The 17565-nt window shown below is 38.9% G+C and overlaps 1 protein-coding gene across 1 annotated transcript in view; it reads right to left on the bottom strand.

The window, feature by feature from the left end:
* Positions 1-5632, bottom strand: part of mad1l1 (mitotic arrest deficient 1 like 1) — a 75417-nt gene extending 69785 nt beyond the window's left edge. The window contains exons 1-8 of the mRNA XM_038276937.1: positions 5619-5632; positions 5329-5515; positions 5103-5243; positions 4789-4968; positions 4579-4703; positions 4398-4479; positions 1451-1581; positions 767-881 (exon numbers count right to left, since the gene is read on the bottom strand). Of these exons, the coding sequence (XP_038132865.1) occupies positions 767-881; positions 1451-1581; positions 4398-4479; positions 4579-4703; positions 4789-4968; positions 5103-5243; positions 5329-5469 (915 nt within the window). The 5' untranslated portion in view covers positions 5470-5515; positions 5619-5632. The remainder of the gene's footprint in view (positions 1-766; positions 882-1450; positions 1582-4397; positions 4480-4578; positions 4704-4788; positions 4969-5102; positions 5244-5328; positions 5516-5618) is intronic.
* Positions 5633-17565: the final 11933 nt, after the last annotated feature.

Here is a 17565-nt window from a genome sequence, read left to right as displayed (position 1 = left end):
TCCTTAAATGTTTGAAATGTAAATAAACCAGAAGAAACCAAATAATTTACACACTAAAGAGATTAGTTGATAGTAAAATCAATCTGTTGTGCATCTTACTCTACACTTGATTTTGATTAAGATTTATGTTAGGATATTTGGTGCCTTACAGTTTTAGAAATACTGTGAATTAATAATACTAGGTTGATGTTTTCAAAAAAAAATGTTTTCTTCAAAGCGTTGTCTAAACCTAACCCCTTTTTTGATAAGCTTAACTTCAGTATATGCATCATACAAAAGATACTTTGATTAATATCTTTGGACTAATTAATCAAATGTTCATTTGTAATCAGCACTAGTTTTATCTTCCATAAAAAATGCTTAATCCACATTAACCACTTTTGCTTCAGGATCCTCCTGAGGTTTAAGTTATCCTTGTTGTTTGTGCATTTTTTCCTTCCACTTAACTTCCCATCATTATTCTGCAATACAGCAGCTTGTTTCAACTTGGTCTGATTTGTAGCAATGACCAATTGTGACTGAAGGCTGGTTTATGCTTGATGCATCTATCTTCCGCACATAGAAATGAGGCAGGGTGAGCATTGTGTCCTGATGAAGCGTTCGAGCATGGATACTGTTCAAGGTTCTAGGAATAGTACTATAAGATGGCCAAAATGTGTAGGAAGGCCCTAAGATTGGAGCATGTGATTTGCATGTATGGTAGTGTTGGTGTTTATCTGATTGTCTAGAGATAACCATGAGAAAAGTCCAACATTAGATACTTTACCTCTTTCTCCAATTCTATATTGACCAGCTCCTCTTTGTTTTTCTCCATTCTCTTCAGCTTTTTCCTCAGCCCTTCCACCTCTTCTTTCAACAGGCTACAATTTTCTCTACTCTCCCTGTTTGAAAGACATTAAAAAACTCTCAACACATCAAACAAAAGATCAAAATGCTTGGTCTAGCATCAGAATGCACTTCTATTATTAGCTGAAATTTCAAAGATACGTAGAGATTTAACGTTCTGCAAAGTGAACTCTGCAACAGCACATATGTCATTAATAATGTGAGTCATTACATCCAGGCCTCATATTACTTTTCTGATTGGGTTTTTAATGCAAAGCTTCCTGATAATAACCTCAGGGTTCATGGCAGCACATCTGAGATACTGTCAGCATCATTGACCACTATGCTGACAGTAAGTTTTTTTTTTTATTCATCGTTTATTGTATTTTTTCATGTTGCTGTACACTAAGTACTTACAAATAAAGTTAAAAGCTTCCTCTGGTCAATTAAACAATGCAGGATATAGAATGTGGTGAAACATGAATAATTCCTCAGCAACGTGTGGGAAATTTAGAAAATTAAGAAGAGGTTATGGGTAGAATTTCCTGACAAATTGACTGGAGTTGGGGGGAAAAAAATACACCAACAACTAAATAAAGGAGCACAAATAAGAGAGAAAACGGACCTGAGGAAAGAGTTTTCTTCCTTGACATATTTAAGCTCCTTTTCCAAATCTGGAACTCTTGCCGCCTCAGACTGAATAATTTTCACAATAGCCATATCTTGTTCCTGCAGGGCAAGCCGTCTCTCCAGCTCCTGAAAAATCAGAGATACATTTATCAATCAAAACAAAGCTAAACCATTTGTTATGGCAAACTGCAGAAGCAAATGAATGAATGACAAAACATTAACATGAACAGACACGTGCTTCAGTTTTACACATACATATGTGGATGCAACATAAAAATCAAAGACAAAAAACAACAAATTCTATAATCCATAGTTTCCCATTATAGACAACTGTAAGAATGTATACCCTCATATAGACAAACACACCCCCTTGTTTAGTAAATAGCAGAATAATTTTACTAATTATTGTCTTTCTGAGTTAATCTTAGTCAACTTTAAACAATTTTTTGAACTTTGCTTTAGAAACACTGACTGTTTCTCCTGAAGGATGTTAAGCGAGGTGTTGGTCTAGTGGTTAGAGCAGGACTCTTGTGCTCTAAGAAGGTTGCAAGTACCCAGTCTGATCCCCTTAGCCTCCTCTCTGGGTTCCAAGGAAAGACCCTTAACCCGCGGATTGCTCCCCGGCGCCACACGATGGCAGTCCCCTGCTCCCCAAGAGGATTGGTTAAATGCAGAGGTAGGCCGTTTCTCAATTCACAACAACGCGAATACGGACTCTTTTACTCGCCAAGTATGTTCTTGAGAAGAACACAGGAAAGTCTGGACTTAGGGAGAACAGGAGCATGCAGCATAAATACGGGTCAATTGGAACAGAAGCGTACTCGTGATGTCACCACATGCATTTCACCTCCTGTTATCAATAGTATCTAGATAATAAATTTTTTTTTCATTTATTGGGGGAATAATAATTAACACAGTCACATAAACACAAATGGAATGAACATTTTTTCAAATAAAACAAAGAACCAGCGGTCCTTCACACACAGTTATGCCAAAAGAGGCCTGCTGCAGACGGGCTTTGATTAGCTCTGGCTACAGTTAGCCTTGAATGTCTACTGGTTGCCTCGGTCCTCTCAACTTCTGACATTTACTTTTTAATTACACATTAAATCAGTAAATGCACCATATAGTGACACATAAAAGTATAATGTTCTCGCCTCAAATGATCTTAAAATATTATTTTATTGAACAACGGCAACAGAAAAGAGAACTTTTAACTTAATACTCTGAGCTTTGTGATCGCTCCACTAGAAGCTGCTGCTGCCGCAGTGCATGCTGGGACAGCTGTCAATCTCAAGAACTGAGAAGTCTGATCTCATGCATACTCTGTAAAGAGGGAGGGGCGAGAACAACATCCGGGGACTTTGTCCGTTCTCTGTGTCCTATTGTTTTTGTGAATTGGAATGGTGCTGGGGCTGAGACTGATGATGTAACAGAAGCACTTGACAACGCACAGGTTGCTATTGTTCTCTTCAAAATCATGCACGAAGTGGCATTTCCCTTGATTTATGCACTTCTGAGTAATCCTCATGAGTTCTGCTGTTTGAGTGGCAGCCCCCCCTCTCCCCTGAAAATGAACAATTAGGGAATACCCCTTACAAGAAGCAGCTATCCTAACCAGGCTGTGCCCGCACTGTAAACAAACGACCTATTTCTTTGATCATGAAGGAGTGATTTGAGGCAGAGGGTGATGTTTTCTGCACAAAGTTGAGACAAAGTGGCCCTTTTAGCAGCTAATCTACTCAGTAAAATGGTTTGTCTTCTTTTAGCTAAAGTGCAAGTCATGACAATCAGTTTTGCTCTAACTTTTTAGGGTTAGCTCTTGTGTTCAAGGTAAGCTCCGACTCGCGTAAAGTTGTGCCTCTCTGTCATATGACTCATTCAGACACAGATCACAACCTACCAGGTAATACTGACAACTTTTTGAAAAATTCGAACAGACCTAAAAAAATATTTCATAGATCTTAATTGAGCTAATACATGAAGACATATGTTGATGTTTAAGGGACTTTTAGATTCTGCATATTTGTACTACAAAGCAGGTTCGATTTTCTGAGATCCTCATTTTTAGGGGTGACAACTGTTTACTGAATTACTGTCTACAACTTTTTATCATAAATCTAACAAAGAGTTTACATCCAGGCCTCATATAACTTTTCTGATTGGGTTTTTAATACAAAGCTTCCTGATAATAACCCCAGGGTTCATGGCAGCACATTTGAGATACTGTCAGCATCATTGACCACTATGCTGAGAGTAAGTTTTTTTTAAATCATTGTTTATTGTATTTTTTCATGTTGCTGTACAGGAAGTACTTAAAAATAAAGTTAAAAGCTTCCTCTGTTCAATTACACAATGCAGGATGTAGAATGTGGTGAACCGTGAATAATTCCTCAGCAATCAGTGTAAAATAAAAAAAAAATTGAATTACTGTCTACAACCTTTTATCATAAATCTAACAAAGAGTTTAATTAATCAGTTTTGTTTCTAAGCGCAACTTAAGCTATCACAAATTAATTTTACTTACAAAATTCCTCTAATAAAAGGTTGTTTGCTTATTTTGGGACGGCTGTGAAAAAGGTCCAAAGACATGAACAATCACTTAGAATTTCCTAAAGTCTAAGCACAATCCCAAACTTTACATACAGGTCATCAAACTGACTGAAACAAAGCACACCACATGTGGAAAGAAGAACAATAGATTGTTTTCCAAATTATATTCATTTCTTTTTTGCATTTTAGCCTCATTATCAGCCCCACAACCCATCTTCACTCCTTTGAAATCAATTTATCTTAGAGTAACTCATTCTTAGCATAAATACACAGCTCTAACAACTGATAGGTTTGCTTTTGCAAATTGATCTATAAGGCTTTGACTCAGGGGATGTATAAATGTAGGCCATATTTTCCATCTTTTATAAAATTAATAAGCTAAAACATACCTTAATCTTGATTATATGCTCTGAGCATGAGGACTGTGCAGCTTGGAGAGTTTGGCAAAGTTGAGAAGCTTCTTGATACTTTCTGGTAAACAAAAAGAAAAACAGAAGATTTGCATGTGATCAATATTTTCTTTAACATGGAGGGGCAGATTTCCAAGAGCATGACGGAGTGTGTCCAAACCTGCGCTGTAAATCCAGCTGTTCTTGTAGCTCCTGGTTTTCCAGTGTTTGGGAGGAAATGCTTGAGTCTTGGTTTTGAATCTTCTGCCTTAGATCTCTAATCTCATCCTTTAAAGCAGTGATGGTCTGGATATGGATGAATAAAGCAATTAGATGACGAGAAAATGACCAAAAAGCATGAATTCAGTCAGTGTATCACCGAGTCTCTTACCTGGTTGGCTGTAGACAGTTTAGTATCTCGCTCATCCAGCCTTTTCTTCAGCCCATCCAGGTTCTTGCGGAGAGAAGAGTTTTCTTCCAACTGCTCTGAGAGGTTTTTCGTTGCTTCTTTCTCTCTCTCCTCCAACTTTTTTATTTGCCCTAAAAGTCCTTGGTTACGGTCCACTTCATGCTGCAATAATAAACAGTAAACATTTAAAACAGAGAAGAAAAGGTAAAAATAAGAGCTGCAATAAACCCTTTTAAATAGAATCCGTTTATGCCTTGGGTTAATGAGTGGACATAGGCAGTAAAACTGCTTTGTACCTCCAAATCCCGAGCGTTGTCACAAGCTGCCTTCTCCAGTTCAAAACGAGCTCTTTTGTGACTCAGCTCCATCTGTTTCTTCTCTTGGTCCAGCTGAAGGTAGCGGTGCTGAGACTGAACCCTCTCTGCTGCTTCCAAAAACTAAGAGGGAAATCAAACTTGTCAGTGGCTACAAAGGTGGTTTTGATCACCTTGGAAGATCAATGTGAAACTTTTTTTTTTGTACCTCTAAGCTGCGTTTGTAGTGAGACTGCAAGGTCCCGCTCCGTGACTGCTCAGATGGACGCTGTGAATGTTCAGGGCGACTGATGAAAGTATTAAAGGACTTTAAGGTTGTTAGGATAGTGGTGTCATCTTCTAGATCCATTTTAAAGGGTCCCTGAGGCCGAGGTGCACTAATTAGAGGCAGAAAGCTTGAATAAAAACACAGAGACAGGACATCTTAGCACTACATTTATCATTGACATAGAAACCCTTAAAGGTGCAGTAGGAGATCTTTTCTGATGCCTTTTTTACCATGTGGCTTAAAGGAGAAGTTCGGTTTTTTACACTTTAAGCCCATTTTCTGTAGTGTCCAGGATGAAATCGAATGATCGACACCAAAAGTTTGACAATTGCTCCTGTCTCTGCTTTTTGGCTCATTTAGAATCACCCCCTGGCTGCTTTAGAATGGCTAGCATAGAGCATGTCCGATAATGTCCTTAAAACAACCTTAAACGTTCTTTTTTTAAAATATGCTACTCACCGTGTCGTCAGCGCTGTTCAATGACGTTCCAAAAAAGGTTTTGTGAAGAAAAAACATTCCTGTAGTGTTTTATTAAGCATTTTGTAAATCCCATTGAGTTCTGTTGGAATAGTCAATATTCCGCTGCCACCGGAAACGGAAATGGGGCCTGTTTACACAGTTGTAGTCTTTTCGCTTCACTCTGTGTACTCCGACGTCGAGGTGCTAACGTCTCTGTTAAACACTTTAAAAAACTCTGAAAATGGAATACGAAAGGTGGATTCTTGATTCTCGACGTCGGAGTACACAGAGTGAAGCGAAAAGACTACAACTGTGTAAACAGGCCCCATTTCCGTTTCCGGTGGCAGCGGAATATTGACTATTCCAACAGAACTCAATGGGATTTACAAAATGCTTAATAAAACACTACAGGAACGTTTTTTCTTCACGAAACTATTTTTGGAACGTCATTGAACAGCGCTGACGACCCGGTGAGTAGCATATTTTAAAGAAAGAACGTTAAAGGTTGTTTTAAGGACATTATCGGACATGCTCTATGCAAGCCATTCTAAAGCAGCCAGGGGGTGATTCTAAATGAGCCAAAAAGCAGAGACAGGAGCAATTGTCAAACTTTTGGTGTCGATCATTCGATTTCATCCTGGACACTACAGAAAATGGGCTTAAAGTGTAAAAAACCGAACTTCTCCTTTAAAGATCTCCCCACAGTCGCATAGCAAGCAGTGAAATAGGTCTGGAAGTGAAACAAAAGTAAATGGTCCCCACTACAGTGTGAAACGCCCACCAATCACAAAACACGGTCCCTTGTGCACTATTTTTTCCTGACACGTCAATCAGGGCCACCTGCTTGTCCTAAACCCCTGTGCGCATATCCTGACACATGAACGAATCGACCCCCAATGGTCTTGCAGGACGCCATGGCTGGAAGCTAGCCACTGCTAAGCTACGTTCACATCTAAAGTAGCAAGAGCAGCAAAAACGCGCGTGCTGCTTCATTTTTGATGCTTGTACAAGTTTAGTTATGACGTGCTGAAGAATCTCTGCTACTCTGACTTGCGCGGTGGAAAAAGTGGGTCGAATAGCCGTTGGGCAGAGCTATATTTCCTGTGATCAGTGGGTAAAAAGTAGTTTTAACCTATTTTGAAGTGAGAAAGTCCACCTGAAAACTTCGTCAGTGCTTCAAATACCCTGCCCGGCGGTGCGGTGTCACTAGGAATCCCATTCAACAGCAGCCCATGGCCTGGTTGCCTCCTCGCGGTTTGCCGCGGCTGGAAGAATCCTGCAGTTTAGATGTCAGAATCCAAATTTCGATTTCGGCATTTTAAGTTAATTTAGGCGTTAATAAACTGTTTCAGAGGAGTGATCATAGCGTTCTGCATCATCAGTGCTGCCTGTCTCCCTGCCAGCTCCCAGATCAGCAACACACTGCTTCAGCTGCTCTAGACGTGCTGCAGGACCTTTTGCTGCGCCGTGATGCGCGTCAACAATTGACATTGCATGTAAATTAGCTGCTTTAACTAACTCTCAGCTTGTTTCGTTCTCAACCTCAGCTGACCACCTCGACAGACAGAATGCGTGTTCATGTGTTTTCAAGTTGTGGTTTCGAGGGGTGGTCTGAAGGGATGGGCATGGTTGTATATGTTCACAAATATAGCTTGCTGGAACTGTTTTTCCAAGATCTCCTCCAGCACCGTTGAGTAATAACCGAAATAGATTGTTCTTAACAATTATAAGCCCAGTTATTTGGGTAATTTCAAAACATGTATTTTAAACTTTGTCTTAAAAAATATGCATGTATTGCAAATCAAAAGGAACACTTCAGCATTCGTTTTTCTTATTTTAGCAAACATGTTTAGGATATTGCAATGTTCTTCATATTTTCAGCCTAAGCTAAAATCCAGACACAAATCTAAGTGACTCTACCGTCTTGGAATAAATGAATTACTATTGGCTGGGAAAGTAGTTCTATTCCCAAACAGCACCGTATTCATTGCTTTGAACGATAAAGTAAATTTACATTTTTATTACAAATGAACAAGCTAATCAACCAGAAATCGCAAGAAGGCATTTTTTTTTTTTTTTTTTTTTTTGTTCCACCATGCTTTGAAGCATATATGTAAAAAAATGTACTCTGTACATTTGTTAGTTTTATTTAAGGGCTGCAACTAAAGATAATTTCAATCTTTAAAATAAATTTAAACCACAATCTGTTGATTATTTTGTCGATTAATCAATTAATAATCGGATAGCACGTGGTTCTTATAGGCTTAGAAGAAGTGACAATGTAAAACCAAGAAAACCTAACCTTAAGAAATAGGGAAGAATCTGGTTTTAAAACTATCAGCACGGCGTGCAGTGGTTAGAGGGTGCCATGTTATTAAATCCAAGCTAAATGAGTAAAAACAAGGATATATTTGTCAGCAAGCTGGCCTCTGTCTAGAAAATTTAGTTTTCAGAAGCCAAAGCACAAACCAAAGTAAATAGTGAAAGCAGCTATTAAATAACAGAAATTATATTTTGTTTCATACACGTGTATCGATATGCGTATGCGCTATTAGCATTTATTTATTATAAAATGAAGCTAAAATAAAAGAACACTTACAGGCAAATCAAACGTAGCCAATAGTTAACTGTTGCTATTGTTTGCTAAAGAACGATAAACCCATAAACATACCGTAAAACATGTGTAAAAACAAGAGTCTTTCATCTGGAAGTTATAACACATTACCTTAGCACTGCTGCTTGTGAACACGGGCAGGTTCGCCGAGGATAAACTTATATTTCCCTCCTGCTAACTACGTTAGCTACTCTTCGTGTGAGCTGCCCAGAAATCCCTCCAGTTAGACTCGAATGACATGCGCGTAACATCGCGAGACTTCTTCTTCTTCTTCTTCTTCTGAGATTTTATGGCGGTTGGCAGACTTGTGAATTGTGCATTACCGCCACCAACTGATATGGAGTAAAGCAAGAAAACAGGAAACGATTCACCCCCCCAAAAAAAAAAAAAAAAAAAAAAACCTGTGTAACTTAAACCAACATAATACTAAATCACATTTGCCCATATAATTTTAATTTACTCTAGGTCATCGTAATTCTGCCAGTTTCTGATGGTCCCATCGGTCCTCCCATCATGCTTCCAACCATCTCCCAGTTCAAATCTTTAATGTCCAGATATTTTTCTGCAGCCTTCACTATTATTTTGATTTTTTCAGTTTTTTTTGTTGTCTGTGCAGTACAATTAATCACTTCTACCATGAAAAGAACAAAATTTGTCTTTTTAACAATTAGTGAGTCTTCATCAATTTTTGGAGATTTCTCTAGAGGTTTGGAATTTGCTGTGTGTTGAACTGTAGGTTTGGGTTTTTCTGACTGAGATGGGATCCTTTTTGCAGCTTCAGCGTAGGTTATTCCGAGCTCAAATTTCATTTTTTTTATTTCCTCAGACCTTTTGCTTGCTTCACAGCCGCGATAAGCAGCAGTATGTTCTCCACCACAATTACAGCATTTTATTTTAGCTTCTTTTCCACATTTTCCGTACTCATGTTCTCCTGCACACCTTCCACATCTCTGTTTCCCTTTACAAACTGCTGCAATGTGACCGAATTTTTGGCATTTGAAAAATCTCAGTGGTGGAGGATTGTAGATTTTGACATTATAGCTTATGTAACCGATGAATACTTTGCTTGGTAATTGCTCTTCTTCGAATTTAATTAACACCGATAAACTGGCAGATCTTTCTCCGTTTCTTGTTGTTTTTAACCGTTTTACTTCTTTTACTTTTGCACCGCTTATGTTTTCCAGAATCTCTTTTTCAGAAATTTTTAGAGGAACTCCTCCAATGACTCCCCTGCTGATCTTTTTGTTCTCCATTAGGCTGCACTGAACTCTTATCCCGTCAATTTTGTTGATACGTATTGCTTTGCCTTGCTGGGCGCTGTCTCTGCAGTTAATTAGCAGGTCTCCACTGTACAGAATTCTGGCACCTCTGACTTCTCCGACAAGTTTATTGATGGTTTTTGTTAAGTGAACCGGATTCCAATTTGTAAAAGAGTCTGCCTGATTAACGACTTTGAATATGACTTTGAATTCATTTTGTTGTGCTGTGGAATGTATGGATTGATCATCACTGGATTGTTCTGAACTAGATTCCCCTTTAACTGATCTCTGTTTTTTCCGCTTTTTCTCATTTTTTGATGTTGCTATCTTCCAACCTTCATTGTCACTATTTCCCTCTTCCATCCCACAAGAATCGCTTCCTGTTTCCTCACTACTCACGGCCCAGGACATCTCTCCACAAGCAGCTTCAAAACACGCGCCATGCACCAAACGACCCTCCCTCTACCTTCCCTCGCGAGACTTCTTCTTCTTCTTATGTTTTTATTGGTGGAAGGCAACCAACTTAAGGTGCATCGCGAGACTTTAAACATTTTAATTATTTCAACTTTCGTTTCTATACTTTGTCCACATTTAACGATACGGAGGGCTCAAAATAACGTGAAAATTAATAATAATAATAGTAATAGTAACAGTTTTCTGTGGTTAAGCTTCTTTTCAATTGCGTAAAGTATCTAAAAATATCTAGAACGTTTTACTATTTAAAAAGTTAATAAATAAACAACTAAAAACAAAACAAAATGCGACTGACTATGTTATTTGCTTGTTTTTGCATCAGCCTATCGAGATTCAGATTAATGTAATTAAGCAAGTTGTCCGTTAGAGGGCAGCAAAACCATATTTATGTTTTTTATACATCCTGAATTTATAATAACAAGCTTTTATTTCACTGGTCAGAACCTACTTATAAGCTTCAGGGAGAACAAATTGTGTATAACCTTCTAATCAGATTTTAGTTATCAAAGCTAACAACATAAGTTTATTTAAGCCACTATAAGATATTACAAACAAATACCCTCCCAAATAGTTTGCTTATCACACAAAACAGATTGTTATGTATACCCACTCAGCATCCATTTGTTTAGATACAACGTTTTTCTGGTGCTATCAACATTTTTACCTCAATAAATCACATGGGATCTCATTCCTTTAATATTTTACTAGAAATAACAATATATGTGTATCACTGAATTAAAAAGAAAGGCCCTAGGCCTAACCTTAAGGTGGAAATATTTTCCCTTTTAAATTAAATTAAATTTTTATAGGAGAGAAAATAACTAAACTTTGCTTGTGTTTTTTAAAGATACTAGAAATTATTACAACTTTCTAAAACATCTTAGTGAACCAGGCAATAAAATCTAACTGCTCCCAAAATAGCTACCATACCAACAACTAGTCAAAAGTAATTTTATTAGAAGGTTTATGCATCATTTTCTGAATTCTCTGAAAAAGATTTCTCTAAATATATGTCTGGTAAACATGAAATACATGCTGGAGCTATCAGAGATTTTGTTTTTAGTCCCTTTGTAAGAGAGTGTGAATCCATCTGAAAAGGTCAAACAGAAGATGTTATTTCTAGAGTCAGAAATAGCTGACTTTTTATCGGCCAGCATCTCTCTATCCCACCCTGTCTTTTCTCCCCTTAGGAAAATCTATCTGAGTGTGTCCACTTAGGTATAGTGTTCTTTACCCTAAGGTCAAAAATCTCTCACACTCAGATGCAATCAACACATTTTTCTTTGTTGTTCTGTCGTGGCACTGTGTCACCCTTCCCCCAGCACTTCCACCTCTCATTTTTCGATGAATGATGAGATATTTAGAAATAACAGTCTGATGTGTTCGCATGTAGTTGTACATCAGTTTCCTTTTTTTTCTTTTTTTAGTTGTCAAATGCTTCCACCAGTTATTTCACATTCTGAGCCAATATTGTTGTCAATATCTAAACAACAACAAAAAAAATCCCTTAGACTGGGGGAGAAAAAGGTGAATGCCCAACATTACTTAAAAAGCTTCTAGAAATGAAAATTATGTGATAAACAAGGGAGGAGTTCAGAGAGGCCATGGATGAGGACTATCGGTCGGCCTTGAAAGTGTTCGGGCAAACTGTCCGCTAGGGTCCTGCACGGGTCGACACACACGCATAAAAAAAAAATCACCAACTACCCGCCCGACCCCCGACCCGTTGGGGTCCCGCGGGTACCCGACCCCTTGCAGGACTCTACTGTCCGCCGCCTTAAGGCTGATTTATACTTCGAAACCAGGTCCTCTGCGTAGGTGTCACAGTGAACAAAAAGCCGTCCCCACCCCCTCCGCAGACACTCCGCTGCACCTTTCCCAAATTGTACTGCAGACAGTGCCGCAGACAGAAGGCCGGCTTGTTTTGTTTTTATGACCGAAATTCCGGAAAACAACTCGTGAAGTTTGACCAGCTAGAAGATCAAGGTGCGCAAGAACACTGGGACCCTTTTTCCACTTGGATCCCGGCTCTTTCTCGCCCTCATGTCCCTCCGTTGTCTGACTAAACTCGCCCCCACTTCCTTATCGCCTCAGCCGTATGTAGACCCACAACATATAGCACAGACCACGCTTCAATATTGAGCATAAAATCAAAAATGTCTGCGTCAAGTTCACTGCGACACACTGCTGCAGGTGTATAACCAGCCCTTTAGTAGGGGGAAGCAGTGCTTCACCAACACTGCTTAGAGTGTGGGTGGGGAACTTCTGACATTGACTGGGTGGAAGGTGATTGACGCGGTGGAAGAAGTACTTCAAGGATCTCTTCAATTCCATCGTCACGTGTTCCGAGGAGGATGCAGAGGCTTGGGACTTAGAGGCAGACTGGCCAATTAGCCATGCTAAAGTCACCAAGGGTGTAAGAAAGCTTCTTGGTGGCAAGGCCCCGGGGTGGATGTGATTCATCCTGAGAACCTTGTATCTGAATGTTGTAGGACTATCTTGGCCGGCACTTCTCTGCAGCATCGCGTGGCGGTCGGGGACAGTATCCCTGGATTGAAAGATGAGGGTGGTGGGCCCTTTCTTTATGAAAGGGACTCGCAGGGCGCTTGAGGGTTTGTGGGAGTTTGCCAAACCAGTCCGCATGTGTTTTTCAGAGCAGGGGAAGCCATTCAACCATGTCCCTCGTGGTGCCCTGTACGGGATGCTGCCCCTTCTTATGACATCATCATATTGCAACTCCACTCGGATAAATTGTATTGCATCTCTTTTTGGGTCTCAACATATTATTACCTATATTTGCTTTTATTTTACATTTCATTGGCAATCTAAAGTAGCCGAAATTAGAAAACAATCATTGTCAGTCTTAAAGGAAAGTACTGCGTTCTAAGACTGAGCTCTGCCATTTAACAAGATGACAAAAAAAAGTCTCAGCTTATTTTTATTCTTTTCTTAAGATTTCAGGGCAGTGGAGGACACATGGCACATCTTAGAAATGACTTTTGTAGAGATTTAAGACAAATAAAACAGTTATTCTACTTGTAGAGAACTAACGGTTGTTGTTAAAGTTAAAAGTAGTGTAGCTTAATATGGCTTAATATGTAATAATATGTATAATTACTTTTGACTAGTTGTTGGTATGGTAGCTATTTTGGGAGCAGTTAGATTTTATTGCCTGGTTCACTAAGATGTTTTAGAAAGTTGTAATAATTTCTAGTATCTTTAAAAAACACAAGCAAAGTTTAGTTATTTTCTCTCCTATAAAAATTTAATTTAATTTAATTTAAAAGGGAAATATTTCCACCTTAAGGTTAGGCCTAGGGCCTTTCTTTTTAATTCAGTGATACACATATATTGTTATTTCTAGTAAAATATTAAAGGAATGAGATCCCATGTGATTTATTGAGGTAAAAATGTTGATAGCACCAGAAAAACGTTGTATCTAAACAAATGGATGCTGAGTGGGTATACATAACAATCTGTTTTGTGTGATAAGCAAACTATTTGGGAGGGTATTTGTTTGTAATATCTTATAGTGGCTTAAATAAACTTATGTTGTTAGCTTTGATAACTAAAATCTGATTAGAAGGTTATACACAATTTGTTCTCCCTGAAGCTTATAAGTAGGTTCTGACCAGTGAAATAAAAGCTTGTTATTATAAATTCAGGATGTATAAAAAACATAAATATGGTTTTGCTGCCCTCTAACGGACAACTTGCTTAATTACATTAATCTGAATCTCGATAGGCTGATGCAAAAACAAGCAAATAACATAGTCAGTCGCATTTTGTTTTGTTTTTAGTTGTTTATTTATTAACTTTTTAAATAGTAAAACGTTCTAGATATTTGTAGATACTTTACGCAATTGAAAAGAAGCTTAACCACAGAAAACTGTTACTATTACTATTATTATTATTAATTTTCACGTTATTTTGAGCCCTCCGTATCGTTAAATGTGGACAAAGTATAGAAACCATGCGCAGGACCTGAGCAGATCTGGTACCTACAGCGGCAGTAAATCAGACCTGTTTCCGGTGCATGATGTTCTCCACTAGGGCTACCCTTTGTCACTGGTTCTGTTTATTACATTTATAGACAGAATTTCTGAGCACAGCCAGGGACCAGAGGGTGTCCACTTTGGGAACCTCAGGACATCATCTCTGCTGTTTGCAGATGATGTTTTCCTGTTGGCCTCATCTAACCAGGACCTTTGAGTACACTGGGGTGGTTTGCAGCTGAGTGAGGAACCCTCCATTGTTCTTCACCTGAGACAGGTGGACTCCCCTCTTCAGGTCGATGGAGAGTTGTGGTCTCAAGTGGAGGAATCCAAGTTTCTTGGGGTCTTGTTTACGAGTGAGGGATGGATGGAGTGTGAGATTGATAGACAGATCAGTGCAGCGTTGGTAGTCATGCGGTTGCTGTATCGGACTGTAGTGGTGAAGAGGGAGCTGAGTCATGGTGCAAAGCTTTCGATTTACCGATCGATCTAAGTTCACACCCTCACCTAAGGTGATGAGATCTGGGTAATGACCAAAAGGACAATATTGCGAATACAAGTGGCTGAAATGAGTTCCTTCACAGGGTGTCTGTGTACATCCTTCAAGATCGGGTGAGGAGCTCAGTTACCCGGGAGGAGCTTGGAGTAGAGTTGTTGCTCCTCCACGTCAAAAGGAGCATGCTGAGGTAGCTCAGGCATCTGCTCCAGTTCCTTACTGGTCGCCTCCCTCAGGAGGTGTTCCAGGCATGTCCTACTTCGGGGAGGTCTTGTGGAAGGCCCAGGACATGCTGAAGGGGCTATGTCTCTGAGCTGACCTGGTGTCGCCTTGGGGTCCCCATAGAGTAGCTGCAGGAGGTGTATGTGGATCGGGAGGTCCCGGCATCTCTATTTAGACTGCCTCCTCTGCGACCCGGCTCAAGGAAGGAAGGAAGGAAGGAAGGAAGGAAGGAAGGAAGGAAGGAAGGAAGGAAGGAAGGAAGGAAGGAAGGAAGGATGGATGGATGGATGGATGGATGGATGGATGGATGGATGGATGGATGGATGGATGGATGGATGGATGGATGGATGGATGGATGGATGGATGGACTGATTAACCTTAAGCAAGATTTCTTTTTGTTTTCAGGCTCTGCCTATAAAGGCACCAGACAAACAATTCCACGAATAGGATAGAATATTCTCAAATTTTATTTGGGCTTAAAAAAAACAAGAGTGAAGTTACAGACAGAGCAGTACAGATGAGAGTGTTGGTTGTGTGAAACTAAATGGAAAGAGATAGACCTGTCTTATAGTGATATACCTCTAAAATCCTTGCTCAGAAAGAATTTCCTTATTGAAAAACATATAGATTCTGACCTAATACCCTTATGGCTAAAAGAACCGTTGGACATATGGCATAAAATATTAAAGAGAATAATAAAGATTTAAAGAAGTAGGAAGAAGGGGGGTCTTACTGTTCAATGTATGTCTGTGTATTTCTAAAAATACTAAAATGAGAAAAATAAAGTATATAGAAAAAAACGCCTCTGGAGATGCTGTGTGACCATTTTAATGTCGCATGGAGGACTAGGGCATTAATAGCAAACTGACATTAAGACTGCTTCCTTGCTCCATTTAGCTGCCAGTCCTCGGCCCCCTAACGAGCTGAAGCTGCAGGGGCACCCCCACCTGTCAGGTGCAAGAGGAGATGGAAAAAAAACAAAACAAGCAAGCAGGAAACTGCTTACCACACCGCTGAGCCCTGAGAATGACAAGCCTCAACTCTTCCAAATTAGAGTTCACAAAATAAAGTTCAAATGGGTGAGTCAGCCTTAAAGAGACCAGTTAAAGTATCATTGTATGAAATTCACTTTAGAGCCAGAGATGGATGGACATATCAAGAATGAATCTTACAAGTGTGTTGACCTCTAACGTCTTGGGAAAACGACAAAGCTCTACATTTCTAGGTCAACCTATATTTGAGCACTCAGCTACAGTCATGACATACAGATTATGACTAAAAGAAATGGATTCCAAATACAAGTGACCAAAATAAATTTCTTCTAGGGTTGCTTGGCCTTTACTCAGACAAGGTGACATAGGTGAGGAGATCCATTCTCTGTGGGAAGCTTGGGTATAGGCCCAGTTTCTCTGCACTGAAAGTGGTCAATTATCCCATGTTACAAGTATGTATTAAGAGTCTTTAAAGAGAAAATTAATAAATTAATTATTTATATTAAAATATGTTTTTGTTGCTCAGTTTATGGCCTTAGCAGAGGTATATTTAGGTCATGTTTGAGCAGAAAAGCAAATTGTTAAAATAAGGTGGTTAAGATGGATTTATTATGGTGGAAAAAGAGCAGAAATGTGGAAGCCAAGAGGAGGAAGATTACAAAAAAAGCTGAAAGCACAGGGAGGAAACTACATTAGTGATCAAATGACGAAAATAATCAATCGTGCAGTGATCTTCTGCTCTTCTAATGAAGGATGTCAGAGTCGATAGCTAATTCAGATTTTATGTCCTTTCAGGCCCCAGGGAATGCTATAACAATATTAGTTTATGGTCGTGCATGTTGAGACGCACTTCAGCACACATAAAGTGTGCTGCAAAGTATGCAAAAAAAACATAAAATAAAGCACTCAGTGATGTATGTAAAGGCCAGGAGCAGAGAAGAGACAGAGCATAAATTGTGTTGATAAATTAATGAAACAAGCAACCACTTTAGGAGGAGAGGAACTCTGTGGAATAGACATGCACGAACAGTTTTTGTTCGAAAAGATAAAATTAAAAAAAAAATAAGGTCCTGCACTTCTAAAGCATTGAATAGCACATGCAATTGTTGGGCTTATTGCAAGTGATCCACAAGGGTCTAAAGGATGATTTTGATTTCTACTGGCAGATAGAGTTTAGAGCCATATAATTAGAGCTTATAAAATTAATGATCAAATAAATGAATATTACTTATACTGTAGGTCACATATAAGTGCATCCGAATGTTATAGAGAAAACAGTGAAAACATTACAAAAAGTTGAAATAGTAACAGATTAAGGTAAATGTAATCTAAAAAGTTCTTACACTATCTCTGTCTCTCAGAGAATGGACCCTAAAATACTTGTGTTAGTCTATAAATCAGAGAATGACGTTGCATCAAAATATATTACAAACCCGTTTTCAGTGTATCAACAGTCCTGGCTGTTTCTGGCTCAAGTCTTCTCAGCATAAAAAGAACCAGAACCAAACATAGAGAAACAATTGTAGAACTTTTTTTTTTTTAAAGGTTAAAACCTATTTGTTTAGAGTGGCCTTTGAATTGGCTATCGAAACATGGTTAGTAAGCTTGTAACATAACTTTTAAAGTTTTAATGTCAGCCATTTTATAATTTTACTTTTTTTCTTAT

Source organism: Cyprinodon tularosa, unplaced genomic scaffold, assembly GCF_016077235.1.
Source record: "Cyprinodon tularosa strain WSP-4 unplaced genomic scaffold, ASM1607723v1 ctg1009, whole genome shotgun sequence".
In the NCBI taxonomy this organism is placed as follows: Eukaryota; Metazoa; Chordata; class Actinopteri; order Cyprinodontiformes; family Cyprinodontidae; genus Cyprinodon; species Cyprinodon tularosa.
The sequence above is the reverse complement of the archived record's forward strand: the minus strand, read 5'-3'. Positions and strand labels throughout refer to the sequence as shown.